Source organism: Hyperolius riggenbachi, chromosome 2 (assembly GCF_040937935.1).
Source record: "Hyperolius riggenbachi isolate aHypRig1 chromosome 2, aHypRig1.pri, whole genome shotgun sequence".
Taxonomy (NCBI): Eukaryota; Metazoa; Chordata; class Amphibia; order Anura; family Hyperoliidae; genus Hyperolius; species Hyperolius riggenbachi.
In genome coordinates this window covers 6,058,736-6,081,582 of record NC_090647.1, presented here as the reverse complement: position 1 = coordinate 6,081,582, position 22,847 = coordinate 6,058,736, and the positions used below count along the sequence as shown (strand labels likewise).

At 47.8% G+C, this 22,847-nt stretch overlaps 1 protein-coding gene across 1 annotated transcript in view; it reads left to right on the top strand.

Annotated features, from left to right (window-relative positions):
- LOC137542122 (mucin-2-like) overlaps positions 1-18,752 on the top strand; it is a 49,665-nt gene extending 30,913 nt beyond the window's left edge. Inside the window, exons 6-10 of the mRNA XM_068263804.1 lie at positions 1,060-1,071; positions 7,008-7,734; positions 9,682-9,869; positions 17,563-17,574; positions 18,655-18,752. Coding sequence (XP_068119905.1) covers positions 1,060-1,071; positions 7,008-7,734; positions 9,682-9,869; positions 17,563-17,574; positions 18,655-18,752 — 1,037 coding nt within the window. The remainder of the gene's footprint in view (positions 1-1,059; positions 1,072-7,007; positions 7,735-9,681; positions 9,870-17,562; positions 17,575-18,654) is intronic.
- Positions 18,753-22,847: the final 4,095 nt, after the last annotated feature.

Sequence of the window (22,847 nt, the reverse complement as noted above, 5' to 3'; positions counted from 1 at the left end):
CTAGCTCTTCTGAATGCTTCTGGAAGCCCTACCAGCCAGGCTCCAAGCTGCAGCTCTCCTTATCCCACCACAGCCCATAATTACAACCATGTGAGCGAGTTTGTAGCTCTAGCTCTTCTGAATGCTTCTGGAAGCCCTACCAGCCAGGCTCCAAGCTGCAGCTCTCCTCTCCTTATCCCACCACAGCCCATAATTACAGCCATGTGAGCGAGTTTGTACCTCATGTATTTTGTAGGATGGCTGGTTGGATGCATTTGTGTTTCCCTAAATGTCACGTTGTATGCATGAATTGTCTAGTTGCATGCTGGTATAACTGGGCCAATCCTAAGGAGGGAATCTCAATGATTCTAGTGCTTGGCTTAACTGAAGAATGCTGAAGCAATTCTGCAGAACTAAGAGCTTTTATTTTGTGTGGCAGTTATTATTGTGTTGGAAGCTTTGAGCGCTGGATTTCTCAGTCACAATCATCATTGCCTGATCAGATGGGACATCTTACAGCTCTTGGGCTCGATTCACAAAGCGGTGCTAACCCAGTTAGAGACTTTAGGCGTGATAACCATTGCACCACGCTGGTGAAAAGCCAGTTTAGGCGTGATAAGTTTAGGCGTGATAAGTTTAGGTGTGATAAGTTTAAGCATGCTAAGTTTAGATAAGTGAAGATAGTGTGCAAAGTCCTGTACGCAAAGCAGCACCATTAAACTCTATGCGAAGTGCACCAGACTTTGCAAGCGCAAAACTTTTGATCAGCTGTGCACTGCGGTGCTAACTCAGTTGGTGCTTAAACTTATCATGCCTAAACTTATCACACCTAAACTTATCATGCCTAAACTTATCACACCTAAACTTATCACACCTAAACTTATCATGCCTAAACTGAGTTTAGGCGTGATAAAGGGCTTTTCACCAGCGTGCTAACTGTTAGCACCGCTTTGTGGATCAGGCCCCTTGTGTTTATCTTGGCCAGTATAAGAGGATAAGAGGCTGTGGCCTAATTGGGGGGGGGGGGATTAGTAAAAAAAAAATGGATCTAACCAATTTTTTATTTTTTCTCTCTTCCAGGTCACACCCAATGTAAGTATGTCACTATTTCTGTTCTTGTAGAACCAAATGATGATAATCATTATTATTATTAGATGATTGATGATGATGATTGATGATAAGCTTGTAAGTGGGATGGTATCTGGGGAATAATGAGGGAATATGCAGAGGGAATAACCTGTGTGGAGCATTATATGACTGGAGGGACAGCGGTGGAATCAGGACACAGAGACCGGACCAGCAAGGCTTTATTAGATGCAGAACCTACAACACACCAAGGACCATCAGAAGCAATAGCTGCATTGGGTATCGGGATACAGAGATCTTACATGCGGTGCCATCAGATGAGGAGGCGGTTCCACTGGTGCAGCTTTCAGGACTCCACTGGGAAATAGAAAAAAAAGGGCCGTGCTCACAGTGTGTTCCGGAAATGGCTCTTAGCTAACAGGACAGGTCTTGCCTGGTCTTCGGAGCTGTGCAGGTGATAGGACAGCCTATCACATGTGTCCTCCTTCAGGCCGGGGACCGGGCTTTGGGCTCCAGGCTGGTTCCTCGCTGGTCTCACGGATGCTGGGTGACAGACAGTGGTCACATGTGTCCTCCTTCAGGCTGGGGAACAGGCTCTGGGCTCCAGGCTGGTTCCTCGCTGGTCTCACGGATGCTGGGTGACAGTCAGTGGTCACATATGTCCTCCTTCAGGCCGGGGACCGGGCTCTGGGCTCAAGGCTGGTTCCTCGCTGGTCTCACAGTTGCTGGGTGATAGTCAGTGGTCACATGTGTCCCCCTTCATTTTAAGGATTAGGCTCTGGGCTTCAGGCTGCCTCCTCGCTGGTCTCACAGTTGCTGGGCGACAGTCAGTGGTCACATGTGTCCTCGTTCAGGCTAGGGACCGGGCTCTGGGCTCCAGGCTGGCTCCTCGCTGGTCTCACAGTTGCTGGGTGACAGTCAGTGATCACATGTGTCCTCCTTCATGCTAAGGATTAGGCTCTGGGCTCCAGGCTGGCTCCTCGCAGGTCTCACAGTTGCTGGGTGACAGTCAGTGATCACATGTGTCCTCGTTCAGGCTAGGGACCGGGCTCTGGGCTCCAGGCTGGCTCCTCGCTGGTCTCACAGTTGCTAGGTGACAGTCAGTGGTCACAGATGTGTCCTCCTTCATGCTAAGGATTAGGCTCTGAGCTTCAGGCTGGCTTCCTGTTGGACTCACTGCATCTGCAGTTATGGTTGATGTTGGTGGGCAGCTATGCTGCTGAGCACAGAGGAGGGCGCCCGCAAGCACAGGGAAGATGCTACTCTGCCAAACACTCTGCAGGGGCCCCGGGGAGCACAGTTACATTAGAGGGTGATGGGGTGTCAGCACACAGCACAGGGGTCCTGGGGGAAATGTGGCTGCAACAAATGGTCCCCTACTGTTGTTTTTTTGGTGGGGGGATCAATTGGGGCCCCTGGGTTAATTTTGTCTGGGGTTCCCATTGTTACTAGAACTGGCCCTGCCGGACTTAAGGTTCGAGATCAGTGAGGGGGGTAAGAGCAGGAGTGAGGCAGCCTTCCCCGGGGCATAACACATGCTGATAACTGGCAGCAGGTGGAAGATCAGTGAGGAGGGTAAGAGCAGGAGCGAGGCAGCCTTCCCCGGGGCATAACACATGCAGATAACTGGCATCAGGTGGGAGATCAGTGAGGGGGGTAAGAGCAGGAGCGTGGCAGCCTTCCCCGGGGCATAACACATGCTGATAACCGGCAGCAGGTGGGAGATCAGTGAGGGGGGTAAGAGCAGGAGCGAGGCAGCCTTCCCCGGGGCATAACACATGCTGATAACTGGCAGCAGGTGGGAGATCAGTAAGGGGGTAAGAGCAGGAGCGTGGCAGCCTTCCCCCGGGGCATAACACATGCTGATAACTGGCAGCAGGTGGAAGATCAGTGAGGAGGGTAAGAGCAGGAGCGAGGCAGCCTTCCCTGGGGCATAACACATGCAGATAACTGGCAGCAGGTGGGAGATCAGTGAGGGGGGTAAGAGCAGGAGTGTGGCAGCCTTCCCCCGGGGCATAACACATGCTGATAACTGGCAGCAGGTGGGAGATCAGTGAGGGGGGGTTAGAGCAGGAGCGTGGCAGCCTTCCCCCGGGGCATAACACATGCTGATAACTGGCAGCAGGTGGAAGATCAGTGAGGAGGGTAAGAGCAGGAGCGAGGCAGCCTTCCCCGGGGCATAACACATGCAGATAACTGGCAGCAGGTGGGGGATCAGTGAGGGGGGTTAGAGCAGGAGTGAGGCAGCCTTCCCCCGGGGCATAACACATGCTGATAACTGGCAGCAGGTGGAAGATCAGTGAGGAGGGTAAGAGCAGGAGCGAGGCAGCCTTACCCGGGGCATAACACATGCAGATAACTGGCATCAGGTGGGAGATCAATGAGGGGTGTAAGAGCAGGAGCGTGGCAGCCTTCCCCCGGGGCATAACACATGCTAATATCTGGCAGCAGGTGGGAGATCAGTGAGGGGGGTTAGAGCAGGAGCGTGGCAGCCTTCCCCCGGGGCATAACACATGCTGATAACTGGCAGCAGGTGGAATATCAGTGAGGAGGGTAAGAGCAGGAGCGAGGCAGCCTTCCCCGGGGCATAACACATGCAGATAACTGGCAGCAGGTGGGGGATCAGTGAGGGGGGTTAGAGCAGGAGTGAGGCAGCCTTCCCCCGGGGCATAACACATGCTGATAACTGGCAGCAGGTGGAAGATCAGTGAGGAGGGTAAGAGCAGGAGCGAGGCAGCCTTCCCCGGGGCATAACACATGCAGATAACTGGCATCAGGTGGGAGATCAGTGAGGGGGGGTAATAGCAGGAGCGAGGCAGCCTTCCCCCGGGGCATAACACATGCTGATAACTGGCAGCAGGTGGGAGATCAGTGAGGGGGGTTAGAGCAGGAGCGTGGCAGCCTTCCCCCGGGGCATAACACATGCTGATAACTGGCAGCAGGTGGAAGATCAGTGAGGAGGGTAAGAGCAGGAGCGAGGCAGCCTTCCCCGGGGCATAACACATGCAGATAACTGGCAGCAGGTGGGAGATCAGTGAGGGGGGTGAGAGCAGGAGTGAGGCAGCCTTCCCCGGGACAAAACACATGATGATAACTGGCAGCAGGTGGGGGATCAGTGAGGGGGGTTAGAGCAGGAGTGAGGCAGCCTTCCCCGGGGCATAACACATGCAGATAACTGGCAGCAGGTGGGAGATTAGTGAGGGGGAGTTAAGAGCAGGAGTGAGGCAGCCTTCCCCGGGGCATAACACATGCAGATAACGGGCAGCAGGTGGGAGATCAGTGAGGGGGGTAAGAGCAGGAGAGAGGCAGCCTTCCCCGGGGCATAACAAATGCCGATAACTGGCATCAGGTGGGAGATCAGTGAGGGGGGGTAATAGCAGGAGCAAGGCAGCCTTCCCCGGGGCATAACACATGCCGATAACTGGCAGCAGGTTTGAGATCAGTGAGGGGGTAAGAGCAGGAGCGAGGCAGCCTTCCCCGGGGCATAACACATGCTGATAACTGGCAGCAGGTGGGAGATCAGTGAGGGGGGTAAGAGCAGGAGCGAGGCAGCCTTCCCCGAGGCATAACACATGCTGATAACTGGCAGCAGGTGGGGGATCAGTGAGGGGGTAAGAGCAGGAGCGAGGCAGCCTTCCCCCGGGGCATAACACATGCTGATAACTGACAGCAGGTGGGAGATCAGTGAGGGGGTAAGAGCAGGACCGAGGCAGCCTTTCCCGGGGCATAACACATGCTGATAACTGGCAGCAGGTTGGAGATCAGCGAGGTCTGGAATGTGCAGGAGCGAGGCAGCCTTCCCCCGGGGCATAACACATGCTGATAACTGGCAGCAGGTGGGAGATCAGTAAGGGGGTAAGAGCAGGAGAGAGGCAGCCTTCCCCGGGGCATAACACATGCTGATAACTGGCAGCAGGTTGGAGATCAGCGAGGTCTGGAATGTGCAGGAGCAGGTGCACCTCTAGCCATTTTATCCCTCAAGGTGAGAAAACCTGTTACCCCCCCCCCCCCCCCCCCCATGGTGGCCCCTCATGAGAATAATTGTAATGCGGCAATCTTTTACCAGAAAATAGTGTGCACCTGTTAAAAAAAGCCTTTACTAACCTGCAGAAGACTCCTCTCCCCACATGCAGCTCCCCCGATCATTTTCCTGCAATCAGATGCTGCGAAAGTCCTGCGCTGACAGACAGAGAGCAGGGCTACGGGAAGATGGTGCCTGTAGCCTTGTACTGGAAACACAAATAGTCTCCAGTGAAGGATTTTGGACGCCATCTTTCCATCCCAGGCAACCTGCACAGGGGCATCAGCCTGGTTGACCATGCGCCATTGTGCAGGAGCGAGGCAGCCATCCACCCATGGGCATAACACATGCCGATTATTGTAAGTGGGTGGGAAGTCTGTGAGATCAGGAATGTTCAGGAGCGAGGCAGCCATCCACCTGCGGGTGTAACACATGCTTCAGACCATCCTGCAGCTGCCGCGCTCCACTCCTCTGTCTCTGTCTGTCTTCATCTTTCAAAAATCATGCAGCTCTATCCATTCCCGGCTCCTCCATGCTTCTTACTTAATGGTGTCCTTAAACCATGTGACACGTGTGTGCTGCTGGGGTCAGCATGTGTTATGCCCGTGGGTGATGGCTGACTCGCTCCTGCACATTCCAGGCCTTGCTGATCTTGCACACGCCACCAGTTCTTGGCATGTATGCTTACAGTGGGATAGCTGTCTCACTCCTGCTCATACCCCTCTCCTCGCTAATCTCCCACCTACTGCCAGTTCTAGGGGTTGCAGGTTAGAATTGCAGATGGAGGGAAACGGAGAAGGAGAGGAGAACACCGGCTGGTAAATGTATATTCGCACTATAAGATGCACCAAATTCCCCCTTCCCCCACACAGTTTTAAGAACAAGTGTGTCTTAAAGTCCGAAGAATATGGTAAATAGTTTCCTGGTTTGGTCATTGCTTCCAATGAAAAACCGGAAGTGACGTGATGTATGGGCGGAAGTGATGCATTTGGGTCACTATATTGGCGGAAGCAGGACACTCGCAGCTAAATTGCAGAAATCCGATTAAAGTGTGGAAATCAGCTCAAAATGTAAAAGAAGCATCTGCAAATTTGGCATTAAGTGATGTCCATGTCACTTGAGGTCAGAAGACACTTCCGTCCCCACTAAAGAACTTAACCTCTGCCGATGGATTCAGCATATCACGCACACAGGGCTGGTGCTGCCATTGAGGCCCCAGAGCCCAAGACCCCGTCCACTTCATGGTCCCCTACTCTGTCAGACCCTCCAGGTGGTCTCCCACTGACTGCTCCCCATGGCCCCCGCATGTTCTGTAACTGACCTGCAGTGTAATAACTCATCTCTCCTAGGAGCTGTGCTGTTCCGCTCCCCATCTTCAGCCATGCTGCCTGCGTCTTCTCCATTGCATGCATGTTATGTGTAAAAACCACGTGTCGGGCATACAGAAGAGGCAGGCAGCATGACTGAAGACAGAGATTGGGGCGAAGCAGCTGCCAGGAGAGAAGAGACATTACAGGACAACTCAGCTACGGAACATGTGGGGGCCATGGGGAGCAGTCAGAGGAAGAGCACCAGGGGGGTCCGGCAGAGCAGGTCCACGAGGCTGACTTTGCTTGGCAGGGGCAGAGGGGCCTCCAAGTTACTTTTGCCAAGGGGCCCCAGCGTGGCTTACACCGGCCCTTGAGCAAATGTTTCCACTAAATCTCAATGTGGACATGACTTGCACATTTAATTCCATGTTTTGAGAGGATTCACGCACTTTAAGCAGATTTAATTCAATTTATAAGACCTAATTCAAATTATAGATGACTAATATTTATAGATATTGATTAGATCCCTTTTGTTATTACTGAAATGTATTCATTTTATTTTATATCACGTACGGGAGCTTAATGTCTTTTTTTTTTCTGGATTTGAACAGATGCCAAATCCTGCAGTGATTGCAACTCTACAACAACCGCCAACTGTGCTGCCAAGTCAGGCTACGTGTCGTGTTCCTGCAAGCATGGATATGTGGGCGACGGTTTGAACTGCACAATCATGGAGTTCTGTGACACCCGTCCATGCTGTCCTGATGGCTACACCTGGGATAATAAGCGAAAGTTATGTGTGGACATCGATGAGTGTGCCAGCCCTACACTGAACAAGTGTTCTCCAACAGACACCTGTGTCAACCAAAACGGCACCTTCTTGTGTAATAGAAACAGGAATGCCCCATGTGGCAGATCAGAAGACAGCCACTGCACCAGTGAACATGACTGTCTGAGGATCAGTGGGGAAACTCAGTGTGCTGACCCTTGTTATAACTACCAACAGATCAATGGAGCCAACCGGCTGGCCAACATCTCCTCCACCGGAAGATTTCCTACTGACCGGAACCTCTGTGGTTGGTACCGTTATGTTGGCACTGGATCCAGCCTGAAGGAAGGGTGTGTGGGACCTCTGAAGTGTGGATCCCTGGAACCATACACTCTAGGAGGAAGCCACCCAAAGATTGGAGATGGGATCCAGATTGTGCCTCTGCTGATCAACAGTGTGGCCTCCGGATGTTACAATGGGCCAAATATTCTTGTGAAAGCCTGTCCTGGGGGACATTACATCTACAAGTTCTCTGGATCCCTCAAATTTGATGTTTACTGCACAGGTGAGTCACTGTACTGCACAGGTGATTAACTGTACTGCACAGGTGAGTCACTATACTGCACAGGTGAGTCACTGTACTGCACAGGTGATTCACTGTACTGCAGAGGTGAGTCACTACTGCACAGGTGAGTCACTGTACTGCACAAGTGATTCACTATACTGCACAGGTGTGTCACTATACTGCACAGGTGATTAACTGTACTGCACAGGTGATAAACTGTACTGCACAGGTGAGTCACTATACTGCACAGGTGAGTCACTGTACTGCTCAGGTGATTAACTGTACTGCACAGGTGAGCCACTGTACTACACAGGTGAGTAACTGTACTGCACAAGTGATTCACTATACTGCACTGGTGAGCCACTATTTTACACAGGTGAGTCACTGTACTGCACAGGTGAGTCACTGTACTGCACAGGTGAGCCACTGTACTGCACAGGTGATTAACTGTACTGCACAGGTGAGTCACTACGGCACGGGTGAGTCACTATACTGCACAGGTGAGTCACTATACTGCACAGGTGAGTAACTGTACTGCACAGGTGAGTCACTGTACTGCACAGGTGAGTCAGTGTACTGAACAGGTGAGTCAGTGTACTGCACAGGTGAGTCACTGTACTGCACAAGTGATTCACTGTACTGCACTGGTGAGCCACTGTACTGCACAGGTGAGTCACTGTACGGCACAGGTGAGTCACTGTACTGCACAGGTGAGTCAATATACTGCACAGGTGAGTCACTGTACTGCACAGGTGAGCCACTGTACTGCACAGGTTAGTCACTGTACTGCTGCATCACCACAACATCACCCGCGTCGCCCTGTGCTCCCTCATGCGTTTTGCAATGTTGCTGCTCCACAGGACCTCTGACCTCTTGAGAATCTTAGAACATTCCATTATCATTATGAGATTTTTTTTTCAGTAAATGTATTATGGGCTAAAGGTGGATGACTCAAAAACATTCGCTTGCATTGAATATTTAGGAAAATCAGAGAAAATATAATTTGCTTAATAATTTGGAATGTGGTGTAAATAATCCGCATAATTTTGACATTTCTGCATAGGAAACATGAACCTTTCCGTTTCTGAGAGTTTTATTGCTCCAATTTGATCTATTTGCATATTTTTGGTTGAGAAATGCTGAAAATTATATTTTTTTTTTTTCATTTTTTATGAATATTTTCTCTCTAAAAAAACAAGCAAATTACAAATATAATTAAACGGTATCAAAAGAAAGCCCCATTTGTTCTGAAGAAAAAAAAAAAAAAAACAAGACTGAGGACGGCTGCACACCTACTAATTGCAGCACCGCACGACAGAAATCAGCCGTCATATGACCCTGTGCCACAGTGCGGCGTCATATTCATAGGCCCGCCCCCAGCTCAGTGACGTACGCCTTGCTGGACAGGAAGTATGTCACTGGGATACCCATCAGTCTGTGTGTCGCACCGCGCTCCCGACCTGCACACATACTGCGTCGCCCATTGACTTTGTGTCATCATTGCGGCAATTTGGATACTTCTGGCGCATCCTGTCACATCGCGGGAAGTGCGCAAGTCTCAGGGCGGGAATGTGGTGGGTGAAGAGTAATGAAGGGTGACGCAGCGTGCAAGTGTGCAAAGGGCCGAAATGAAAGTGCCAGAGATCTTTCAACTTAAGCAGGGGCATTGCAGAAGTTTGAAAATTGTCTCGGTCTTTAAGAATTATTTATAATTATTTTTTTCAGATCCTGACATTAACATCGTGACTACAAGTGCAAGTACAAGAAGACTCCCTGTGGTATCTACAGCTACTCCAACAACGACTAGCACAACTACAACACCAACCACAACACCAACCACTACAACAACCACTACAACTACAACACCAACCACTACAAGAACAACCACTCCAACTACAACACCAACCACAACAAGAACAACTACTCCAACTACAACACCAACCACTACAAGAACAACCACTCCAACTACAACTCCAACTACTACTACACCAACTACTACAAGAACAACCACTCCAACTACAACACCAACTACTACTACACCAACTACTACAAGAACAACTTCTCCAACTACAACTTCTACCACAACACCAACCACTACAAGAACAACCACAAACACTGATGAAGACACATGCACAAAATGTAAGTCTGCAACTAGTACAGCTAATAATACACAACACACAAATCTCACCAGTTATCTCACCTTGTTATTCCCCCAACTAATAAAGGTGGCCAAACATCAGGCGACTTGGTGGCCAATCGACCATCAAATTTCAATTATTATACTTATAAAAATAATATTTCGGGCTAAATTTGGTTATATTAAATTGATAAGAAACGCTGTAAGATCTCAGGCCATGGCAGTTGGTTGGGTGCACGGTGTTAACGGCAAGTGATATCAGAATGAGAGAAGACACTCCCGGCGCTGGTTATGTATGTATAAATGTGTATGTACATGTATATGTATGTGCATTTATACATTACCTGTCCTGTGTCATGCTGCCCACCCTCTCCCGAATCCGCTGCTGTCCGTTACATCTCCTATACATGCTGGCAGCGTATAAGACATACATATACACTTATACATAGGGGAATAGCGGCAAGGTGGTGAAAGTGGCAGGAGCGGCGGGCTCCCCCGATTTCTGAGAGATTACATGCTGAAATTGATCGAGTATTGGCCTGCAGTGTATGGACAGCTGACAAATCAATCTCTAATCAGATTCAATCAGAGAGAGATTTGTCTCTTGGTTGAATCTGCCCATGATCACTAGATGTATGGCTACCTTAAAGGAATCATTGGGCTATTTATCCTACCGACATCTACCTACTTGGGGCTTCTTCCAGCCCTTTGCAGCGGAAATGTCCCACGCCACAGCTCCGCTCTCAGCTGCCGGCTGGGCATTTCAGTGTAAAGCTGCTGTAACCTGATCTTACTGCGCTCACATGTTTACAAAGCAAAGCAAGCTAGATATGACAGTGCAGTTTCTAGGAGAAGGGAGGAAATGACATTAGAATTGGCTTCAGTCAGAGGGAGCCAAGATGGTAAATGCCAGGAACAGAATTGTCTTTATTTACTAAATAAAATTAGCAGAAATACAAACATGAACAGTACAATACATCTATCATGTTAGTGGAACATGTAGTTATTATCTACTTATATATACTTATATACTTAAGTATAAGTATACGTATATATACTTATATATGTGTTTTTTTCCTGGCATGGTATGACTGTCCCTGTTGCTTTCATGTAAAAATGCTGTGTGCAGTTACTGCACAGCAATTATAACAGTACTAAAAAAAACAAATATTAAAGCGCACTGCTATCAATATAACTCACACAATCTACACGATATGAAGTCTAATATATGTACACTTCCTCCTGCTGCCCTTCCCTCAGGATCTGGGATATCCGCTTCCAAACAACCGAATATAAAATCTATAGAGAGTGGCGCTGGACTTATTTTGTTTTTATTCAATAAAATCCCTGTATATTCAAAAGAGTGAAGGTATTTCAGTATCAGTTTTAATATCAGTTGGCTTCTAAAGTCATAAAAAATCCACAACAAGATTATCGAAATAATGAATAAATTATAAAAATAAAAAATGAAAATAAAAATGAAATTAAAATTAAAATAAGAGTCAAATCGATAACGCCAGTTAAGCACCAGGGCATTAAAGGAATGTTTGTATGACCCCGCAATCCTTAGCAGCAATATTGTTACCAGTTTGTTGACATATCACAATATGCCCATAAACTCATACAACCACCATACACACTACTCACACCGGAGCCACCTGATTCCCTTCAGTGAGCGTTCACTGCCCAGTATGAGCTTCTGATACGTCCGGAACTTATAGTCCTGCAAGATTTGAATGACTCACAAATCTAGCAGCTTTGTAGGGTAAACCTTCTGATGCGGTCCCCCACCGGCGGCCTTGCACCTCGTTCCCGATTCATCGTCCGTAGACAGTCGTCCTCCGTGCCGTGGCTGCTGTACGCATAAACCTCATATATGTCTCATCATTGTTGGTCTTCTCTCCCTTATTATGTCAGTTATTTGTCTATATATTAGTTGTTATAAAGGTCTCTTTACTTTAGTTTCCAGCATAGCTCAAAACAATTTTTTCCTCTTTTCACTCTATGTTTGTATCCATTCTAACCATACACAAAACCCTCTTCTTCCCACTCTACTTATTTCACTAACATATCTCCTCAAGCTGACCCCTTCTTTCTCATGACAGCAGCTCCTTCTGGGGAAACAGGTGGTTCTCCAATCAGGTGGCTCCTATTCACCTCCTTCTATCTCAGAAAGCCAAACATCTCCCACTCTACATTTAAACCTCTCGGCACCATGGTGTTCAAATTAAAGATCCATTTGCTTTCTTTTCTGCACATCTTTGCTATGTAGTCCCCACCTCTTGGATCTCTCTGGATTATTTCAAGGCCAAAATATATTACATGCTCTATTTTACATTTGTGGCATAAACAAAATGTAAAGTGTTTAGAAAGAGGGCGTTCCTCCCAAACCTTGAGGATGTTGTTCAGATGTTCACCTATCCTTCTGCTTAGTTCCCTTTTTGTACATCCCAGATATTTTTTGCCACCTGGGCATACAAGGCAGTAAATAACACCCTTTGGCCTCGATTCATAAAGCATTACCTCATGCGGTAATGCTGAAAACAGCAGACTTTACCGACCATTTAGTAAAATGTCAATTCATAAAGGCTGTTACCGCATGAAAAGCTGACATTACCGACCAGGGAGATAAATTACCGACTTGGCTGCAGTTACCGACAACACATGTCAGTAAATTGTCAGCAAATGTCAATTCATAAAGCCTTCAACAAGCGGTAAGCCTGGCAGTAGTTACCGACACCTCTAGTGAGGCGATAACAAGTTACCGACAGCTCTGACAGCTCTGATGAATGCAAAAGTGCAGAGAGCTGAAGTCTGTTTGAGTCATCTGTGGAGAGAGCCAGAGAGCCCTCTGTGTGAGTCATTTAGCAGGCAGGGAAAGATTGTGTGACTCATCTGTCTGAGTCATCAGTGGAAAGAGCCGTCTGTGTGAGTCATTTCTGCAGGAAGGGATAGACTGTGTGACTCATCTGTCTGAGTCATCAGTGGAGAGAGCCGTCTGTGTGAGTCATTTCTGCAGGCAGGGAAAGAATGTGTGACTCATCTGTCTGAGTCATCAGTGGGAGAGCCAGAGAGAGCCGTCTGTGTGATTCATTTCTGCAGGGCAAAGAGAGAATCGAGACACTGCTCTACTCTACCGCTCAATGGGCTGCGGTAATTTACCGACCTCCAAGGGCAGCTGGGGAAATCTTTATGAATTAGCACACAGACCGGGAAAATACAGAGTGCGGTATTTTCCCGACAAGATTTTTTTATCGCACTGCTGTTTATGAATCGAGGCCTTTGTGTCACAAGTAATCAGCTCTTTAACCACTACAGCCTACAGTGCTGTTCACCTTGTGCATCCGAGCAACTTTCACCTCCCACTCATTCGCCAATAACTTTATCACAATTAAATGATCTATATCCTGTTTTTTCCACCACCATTTAGGCTTTCTTTGGGTGGTACATTTTGCTAAGAATTATTTTATTCTAAATCCATTTTAACAGGAAGATTAGGAAAGAAATGTAAAAAAATAATTATTCTTCAGTTTTTGACCATTATAGTTTAAAATTAATACATGCTACCATAATTAAAACCCATGTATTTTATTTGCCCATTTGTCCTGGTTATTACACCATTTGAATGATGTCCCTATCACAATGTATGGCGTCGAAATTTTGGCCACAGTCAAAAAGTCCTGAAAGTTGTAACAATGTGTGCACGACTATCGATATCTGATTATTTGACGATCTGCAGTATCGTTAAATAAAACAGATATACCAATAGGAAATGAAAAACTTTATTGCACAAGTGTAGTGATTGGTGCAAACAGTAATACAGGAGTACGCCTTCAGTGATAGCCCTTGGAGACTGAGGCTATCACCAGACAGAGAGTAGTCGTACGAGCAAGGTCGGCAATGTGTCGGTCAGAAACGTCAGGCAAAATCATAGTCAAATACAAGGTGAGTTCGACAGTGGGTCGGACAGGTAAGGTACAGAATCAGAAGGCAAAAATCAGAGTCAGAGGTTCAGGCTAGAAATCGGCAACGGATCAGATAAGCGAAGTACAGAATCGGAAGGGAGGAGAATAGTCAAAAGTACAGGCAGAGTTCAAAACACAATAGTAATACAATGGTATTGAATACTACTGATTACAGCTATCCAAGGTCTGAGCGCTAACACGAAGTATTCGCAACAACAGACAAAGAACAACTGACCGGCAGATCCTTATATGATAAGGATCATTCAGCAGTGCCGCCCAGAAGCCCAGCCAATCAGAGTACTTGCCGAGGTCAGCTGACCGGTGGGTCAGCTGACTCTTCTCCTCAAACAATAAAGGTCCTGGCGCTGGGCGTGCGCGTGTCCCTGAGCCTGTGAGTGGCCGAAGGACCTAACTGAGGCGTACTGTACGCCTGCGAGGCGGGGCCCGCCACCAGCTGAGATGCGGAAGTGGCGGACATGCCGCTCTCTGCCGTGGCGGTGTCCCCGCCACTCGTAACAGAAGTGAACAATCTTGCTTACAGGAACTATAAGGAGTATGGGAAACTTTTTTTATGCAAAAAGACCACGGCCTCTGATAAGAGGCCGATGGTTTTTCTGCGGGGGACTTAGATTGATGAATGGGAAGTATATTCCCATTCATTGACCTGTGGGCTAACGGCAGGTGGCAGGAGCATGCGTGGGAGCGCGCACGATCACGCGCCTCTGGCACTGGCAGCAGCACAGTCTATCTGGACTGAAGTATCCATCCAGATAGACTTAAGTGGTTAATTCTATATGTCTCACTCCCCCCACCCACTTCAGTTAACTTGCTATAACCTCTAGTTGTATTACAATTATGACACCTCCCACATCTAACAAATCCACCTCCTGCTCTTCTTTGGGTCATCCCTCCCCCATTGACTGCCGTAGCCACCTTAAGTCCCATAATACTAGACTTTCTGTGGATAAAGGATGGATATTCTGGGAGTATCTCCCTCAGTATCTTATTCCCTTGTACAATCCCCCAGTGTTTTCTAATAATTGCCTTTACTTGTCCCACCTGGGGATTATATCTCAAGTTTCATCTCAGTGAGAAATCTCCCCCTTCCTTCTTCACTCTCTTCTCCAAAAGATCCCTCGGTTCCACCTTTTCTACTTCTAGTTTGGCTTTTTCTATAATACCTTCTCTATATCCCTTCTCTCTGAATGTTCAGACATTACTTCTACTTCCTTTCTGTACTCCACCACCTCAGTACAGTCCCGTTTTAACCTCATGAACTGGTCCTTTGGGACATTATCCAGCCATGCTGGTAAATGGCACCTACAGGCCAGGGTATAACCGTTAGTCACCGGATGAGGACGTTTATGCAATATAGAGTATTATGAGACTTTTTAAGTGACATCACTCCCAGATAGAAACTTGCCCAAAGTCATATCTCCGTGGCGAATCCAGCCTTTAATGATTGCGGGGTTTATGCGTACAGCAGCCGAGGCACGGAGGACGGCTGTCTACGGATGACGAATCAGGAACGAGGTGCAAGGCCGCCGGTGGGGGGCTGCATCAGAAGGTTTACCCTACAAAGCTGCTAGATTCGTGAGCCATTCAAATCTTGCGGGACTATAAGTTCCGGACGTATCAGAAGCTCATTCTGAGCAGTGAAGTCAGTCTGTATGACACTGGCTACCACGGTTAGTCACCGGATGAGGACGTTTATGCAATATAGAGTTTTATGAGACTCAGATATCACAGTTAGATCCCAGTTGGACTACCCCCACTGAAGGGGATCAGGTGGCTCTGGTGAGAGTAGTGTGTATGGTGGTTGTATGAGTTTATGGGCATATTGTGATATGTCAACAAATTGGTAACAATATTGCTGCTAAGGATTGCGGGGTCATACAAACATTCTTTTAATGTCCTGGTGCTTAACTGGTGGTATCGATTTGACTCTTATTTTAATTTAATTTTCATTTTTATTTTCATTTTTGATTTTTTTAATTTTTAAAATTCATTCATTATTTTAATAATCTTGTTGTGGATTTTATATGACTTTAGAAGCCAACTGATATTAAAACTGATACTGAAGTACCTTCACTCTTTTGGATATATAGTGATTTTCACTCTTTTGGATATACAGTGATTTCATTGAATAAAAACAAAATAAGTCCAGCGCCACTCTCTATAGATTTTAAATGATAACGGTACTAATGCCAGTTATGCTGCATGTGTTCATAAGGTGCAGATGGTGCTAGCGTGTCCTGCAGTACGCAAGTAGCATAATGCGCATTACCCTGGCAACACACTCATTACGTGGGTATCGCAGGTTGTACTAATTGCACACTGCACATAACTGGCATAAGTGGCAGTAACACTGCAGTGCACAGGCAAGACAACACAGCATACCCAGCAATTCAAACTGACAAACAAAATGGCGGACTTTAGTAGTTTTCTAAAAATACGCCAGTGTTCTTGGATTAATCCAGCGCACCGGAATTGTCTGTTTGGCAGTTTATATTGCTGTGTGTTATGCGTTGCTGCAAGTGTTAGCTTTGGCTGCAAGGGTTAATACTGGTTTGCATTTGATCTGGCCACATCCCTTTGTACCGCCATTTACCCTATTTATTGTCTGTGTGGGATGAGCAAAGCAGCCTTGTTCTTCTGAATGCTTCTGGAAGCCCTACCAGCCAGGCTCCAAGCTGCAGCTCTCCTTATCCCACCACAGCCCATAATAATTACAACCATGTGAGCGAGTTTGTAGCTCTAGCTCTTCTGAATGCTTCTGGAAGCCCTACCAGCCAGGCTCCAAGCTGCAGCTCTCCTCTCCTTATCTCACCACAGCCCATAATAATTACAACCATGTGAGCGAGTTTGTAGCTCTAGCTCTTCTGAATGCTTCTGGAAGCCCTACCAGCCAGGCTCCAAGCTGCAGCTCTCCTTATCCCACCACATCCCATAATTACAACCATGTGAGCGAGTTTGTAGCTCTAGCTCTTCTGAATGCTTCTGGAAGCCCTACCAGCCAGACTCCAAGCTGCAGCTCTCCTCTCCTTATCCCACCACAGCCCATAATAATTACAGCCATGTGAGCGAGTTTGTAGCTCTAGCTCTTCTGAATGCTTCTGGAAGCCCAACCAGCCAGACTCCAAGCTGCAGCTCTCCTCTCCTTATCCCACCACAGCCCATAATAATTACAGCCATGTGAGCGAGTTTGTAGCTCTAGCTCTTCTGAATGCTTCTAGAAGCCCTACCAGCCAGGCTCCAAGCTGCAGCTCTCCTCTCCTTATCCCACCACAGCCCATAATTACAGCCATGTGAGCGAGTTTGTACCTCATGTATTTTGTAGGATGGTTGGTTGGATGCATTTGTGTTCCCCTAAATGTCACATTGTATGCATGAACTGTCTAGTTGCATGCTGGTATAACTGGGCCAATCCTAAGGAGGGAATCTCAATGATTCTAGTGCTTGGCTTAACTTAAAAATGCTGAAGCAATTCTGCAGAACTAAGAGCCTTTATTTTGTGTGGCAGTTATTGTTGTGTTGGAAGTTTTGAGCGCTGGATTTCTCAGTCACAATCACCATTGCCTGATCAGATGGGACATCTCACAGCTCTTGTGTTTCTCTTGGCCAGTAAAAGAGGATAAGAGGCTGTGGGCAAGTGTGGGGGGGGGGGAGTTGGGGGAATTAGTAAAAAAAAAATGAATCTAACCAATTTCTTATTTTTTCTCTCTTCCAGGTCTCACCCAATGTAAGTATGTCACTATTTCTGTTCTTGTAGAACCAGATGATGATAATCATTATTATTATTAGATGATTTATGATTGATGATAAGCTTGTAAGTGGGATGGTATGTGGGGAATAATGAGGGAATATGCAGAGGGAATAACCTGTGTGGAGCATTATATGACTGGAGGGACAGCGGTGGAATCAGGACACAGAGACCAGGCCAGCAAGGCTTTATTAGATGCAGAACCTACAACACACCAAGGACCATCAGAAGCAATAGCTGCATTGGGTATCGGGATACAGAGATCTTAGATGCTGTGCCATCAGATGAGGAGGCGGTTCCACAGAAAATAATCATAATATAGTAATGTTTCACCAGAAAATAATCGTAATGCGGCAATGTATCACAGAAAATAATCATAATGCAGCAATGTTTCACCAGAAAACAGTGCTGCTCGGATACCCATCTTCAAAATCCGAATTGATTCAGATCCGGATACCCAGAAATCCGGTTCCGAATCGGATATCCGAATCCGAACATTTTAATTTCCAAATAGAATCGGATATCCAGACCCAATATCAGAGATATCAGCCCGGATTCGGATATCTGCATTGGGTATCGGGATACAGAGATCTTACATGCGGTGCCATCAGATGAGGAGGCGGTTCCACTGGTGCAGCTTTCAGGACTCCACTGGGAAATAGGAAAAAAAAGGGGCGTGCTCACAGTGTGTACTGGAAATGGCTCTTAGCTAACAGGACAGGTCTTGCCTGGTCTTCCGAGCTGCAGGTGATAGGACAGCCAGTGGTCACATGTGTCCTCCTTCAGGCCGGGGACCGGGCTCTGGGCTCCAGGCTGGTTCCTCGCTGGTCTCATGGTTGCTGGGTGACAGTCAGTGTTCACATGTGTCCTCCTTCAGGCCAGAGACCGGGCCCTGGGCTCTAGGCTGGCCCCTTGCAGGTCTCACAGTCGCTGGGTGACAGACAGTGGTCACATGTGTCTTCATCCATGCTGGCGACCGGGCTCTGGGCTCTAGGCTGGCTCCTCGCAGGTCTCACGGTTGCTGGGTGACAGTCAGTGGTCACATGTTTCCTCCTTCAGGCTGGCGACTGGGCTCTGGGCTCAAGGATGGCTCCTCGCTGGTCTCACAGTTGCTAGGTGACAGTCAGTGTTCACAGATGTGTCCTCCTTCATGCTAAGGATTAGGCTCTGGGCTCCAGGCTGGCTTCTTGTTGGACTCACTGCATCTGCAGTTATGGTTGATGGTGGTGGGCAGCTATGCTGCTGAGCAGAGGAGGGCGCCCGCAAGCACAGGGAAGATGCTACTCTACCAAACACTCTGCAGGGGCCCCGGGGAGCACAGTTAAGTTAGGGGGTGATGGGGTGTCAGGCAGCACACAGCACAAGGGTCCTGGGGGAAATGTGGCTGCAACAAATGGTCCCCTACTGTTGTTTTTTTGGTGCGTGGGATCAATTGGGGCCCCTGGGTTAATTTTATCTGGGGTTCCCATTGTTACTAGAACTGGCCCTGCCTGACTTTAGGTGGGAGATCAGTGAGGGGGGTAAGAGCAGGAGCAAGGCAGCCTTCCCCGGGGCATAACACATGCTGATAACCGGCAGCAGGTGGAAGATCAGTGAGAGGGGTAAGAGCAGGAGCGAGGCAGCCTTCCCCGGGGCATAACACATGCTGATAACTGGCAGCAGGTGGGAGATCAGTGAGCGAGTAAGTGCAGGAGCGAGGCAGCCTTCCCCGGGGCATAACACATGCTGATAACTGGCAGCAGGTGGGAGATCAGTGAGGGGGTAAGAGCTGGAGCGAGGCAGCCTTCCCCGGGGCATAGCAGATGCTGATAACTGGCATCAGGTGGGAGATCAGTGAGGTCTTGAATGTGCAGGAGCAGGTGCGCCTCTAGCCATTTTGTTCCTCAAGGTGAGAAAACCTGTTACCCCATGGTGGCCCCTCATGAGTATAATCATAATGCAACAATGTTTCACCAGAAAAAAATCGTAATGCAGCAATGTTTCACCATAAAATAATCATAATGCAGCAACGTTTCACCAGAATATAATCAATGCAGCAATGTTTCACCAGAAAATAATCCTAATGCAGCAATGTTTCACCAGAGAATAATCCTAACGCAGCAATGTTTCACCAGAAAATAATCATAATGCAGCAATGTTTCACCAGAAAATAATCCTAATGCAGCAATGTTTCACCAGAAAATAATCATAATGCAGCAATGTTTCACCAGACAATAATCGTAATGCAGCAATGTTTCACCAGAAAATAATCGTAATGCGGCAATCTTTTACCAGAAAATAATCATAATATAGTAATGTTTCACCAGAAAATAATCATAATGCGGCAATGTATCACAGAAAATAATCATAATGCAGCAATGTTTCACCAGAAAACAGTGCTGCTCGGATACCCATCTTCAAAATCCGAATTGATTCAGATCCGGATACCCAGAAATCCGGTTCCGAATCGGATATCCGAATCAGGGCCGGACTACCGACCAGGCAACAAAAGCAGTCGCTTGGGGCCCCATTCAGAGTCAAAGGGGCCCCATTAGCACATAAACCAGCCCTTGCCATCCTGTCAGCGGTGGCTGGATGTATAATGGTTAAAGGGACTCTGAGCAGTGCAGTAACTATGGAAAGATGCATATCATTTTAAAGCTCTCTTTCTCCTCTTTCCAATGATATCTAAATGGCTGCTCTATGCCTTTTAGTTTTCGATATTTTCGCGATTGAAATCGCGGCCACAGGACGACTTTTCTCCAAAGTCAGCCGTGGCTGGATGGTATAATGGTTAAAGGGACTCTGAGCAGTGCAGTAGCTATGGAAAGATTCATATCATTTTAAAGCTCTCTTTCTCCTCTTTCCAATGATATATAAACAGCTGCTCTATGCCTTTTAGTTTTCGATATTTTCGCGATTGAAATCGCGGCCACAGGACGACTTTTCTCCAAAGTCAGCGGTGGCTGGATGGTATAATGGTTAAAGGGACTCTGAGAAATGCAGTAACTATGGAAAGATTCATATCATTTTAAAGCTCTCTTTCTCCTCTTTCCAATGATATATAAACAGCTGCTCTATGCCTTTTAGTTTTCGATATTTTTGCGATCGAAATCGCGGCCACAGGACGACTTTTCTCCAAAGTCAGCGGTGGCTGGATGGTATAATGGTTAAAGGGACTCTGAGCAGTGCAGTAACTATGGAAAGATGCATATCATTTTAAAGCTCTTTTTCTCCTCTTTCCAATGATATATAAACGGCTGCTCTATGCCTTTAGTTTTTGATATTTTCACGATCAAAATCACGGCCACAGGACGACTTTTCTCCAAAGTTGGCAGCTCGATTCAGCACAATGCAATGAAGTATAAGGAACCCAGGGGGATATAATTACAAACATCATGCTGGTAATTGTGAGGATGTAATGAATTAGTTGTGGGTATGCTTAAAGGCATATCCACAGGCACTGCTTGGAGTCCCTTTAAGGGCTCTGCCGCTGACACAGGAGACCAGGGTTCGAATCTCAGCTCTGCCTGTTCAGTAAGCCAGCACCTATTCAGTAGGAGACCGTAGGCAAGTCTCTCTAACACTGCTACTGCCTATAGGGCGCGTCCTAGTGGCTGCAGCTCTGGCGCTTTGAGTCCACCAGGAGAAAAGCGCGATATAAATGTTATTTGTCTTGTCTTGTCAAATGATGCCGTGCGCTGCTGATTGTCTTCAGAGCCAGGCTCTCCTCCTAGGTCCCCCTCCTGCTACTGTGCGCTCTGCCGCTGCCCACTCCACCCTCCCTTACCACAGAGAACCACAGCTGCAGCAAGAATGATAGCAGCAGATGGCAAACGCTCACTCACCTATCCATGATCCAAGCAATAGAGATCCCGTCATCTGAAACCCATCTGTCTCTTCTACAGTGCAGCCGCTCGCTCTGAACTTCCTGATTCTCAGATCAGACATGAAGTAGGAAGTAGTAATAGTAGTAGTAACAGAGCGGCAGCACTCTAGAGGAGACAGATGGGCTCCGGATGACGGGACCTCTATTGCTTGGATCGCAATAGGTGAATGTGAGTCATCTGGTGCTGTCATTCTCCCCCACTGCGGCTGCCTTCTCTGCTGGACTATCGAATTCACTGGGATGGAGGCTGCATGGTGGCTGTCTAGTTTGGGAGGAAATTGGTTGTTCGGTGGTGGGAGTGGTTATGTAATTCTGTCTGGGGAACGGCTTCCGGTTTTGTGGTGTCCAGAGCTTTCTGCTATTGCCAGGCTGGAGATGCAGGGAGAAAGTGCTGCTGCTGTGATATCTGGCGCCCTCTTCACAGGGGTGCCCCAGCCCCTGAGTGCAAATGTCCCAGCCATTCATCTCTCACTCTGCATTTTGCCGCTGCTATTCCCTGCATTGTGCACCCACAGAGGAAAGCGTGCTGTTGCCCATAGCAGCCAGTAGCTCGGCTGCCCGGTGTGTGCGACATATTGCTGTGCAGCTGCATCTTCTGATTCTATTACGACATGATGGGGGGCCCAAATCAGTTACTTTGCTTAGGGCCCCATTTAGCCTTAATCCGGCTCTGATCCGAATCCGAACATTTTGGTTTCCAAATAGAATTGGCTATCCAGACCCAATATCAGAGATATCCGCCCGGATTCGGATATCCGAATAGAAAACCGGAAGTGGCCTTTAAATTGCTTTTAAAACATTTTTAGGGTAAATGAGGCATGTAGCATCATGTTTTTTTAAAATAAAACACTAATTGATTATGTGGGGACTTAACCCCCCCCCCCCCAAAAAAAAATGGGAGCTGCACAGGCAGCAGGAGCAGGGCAATGCAGCAGCAGCAGATGTAACGTGTGCCAGGAGCATGCTGGACATGGTACCTGGTACGTCGCACGTGCTAAGTGCCATGTGACACGTGCTAAGTGCCACGTGCTGAGTGCACGTGGTACTTGGCACGTAGCGTTGGTGGTACCACGGCTGTAAAAATTTTTTGAACCAGGCGGCTTTGTTAGTAATAGTTAATCAGGAGGAGCCAGGAGGTTGTGGTGGTGGTGGTAAAGGGTGGTAAGGCAGGCATAGTGATTCCCAGCCACTTCATGTCCACCTCTTGCCAACAAAAGGGAAAAACTCGCTCAACAGGGTCTGGCGGCGGTTTTTTCATGCACGGGAAGCGGGAAGTGGTGGAGGGAGCAGAGGAGGCCACTGAGGACTGGCTGCCTGAACAGGCCTCAGTGTCGGCAGGAGTGGCAGAGGGGGTTCTGGTGCTCCGAGTCTGACCATTGCCAGC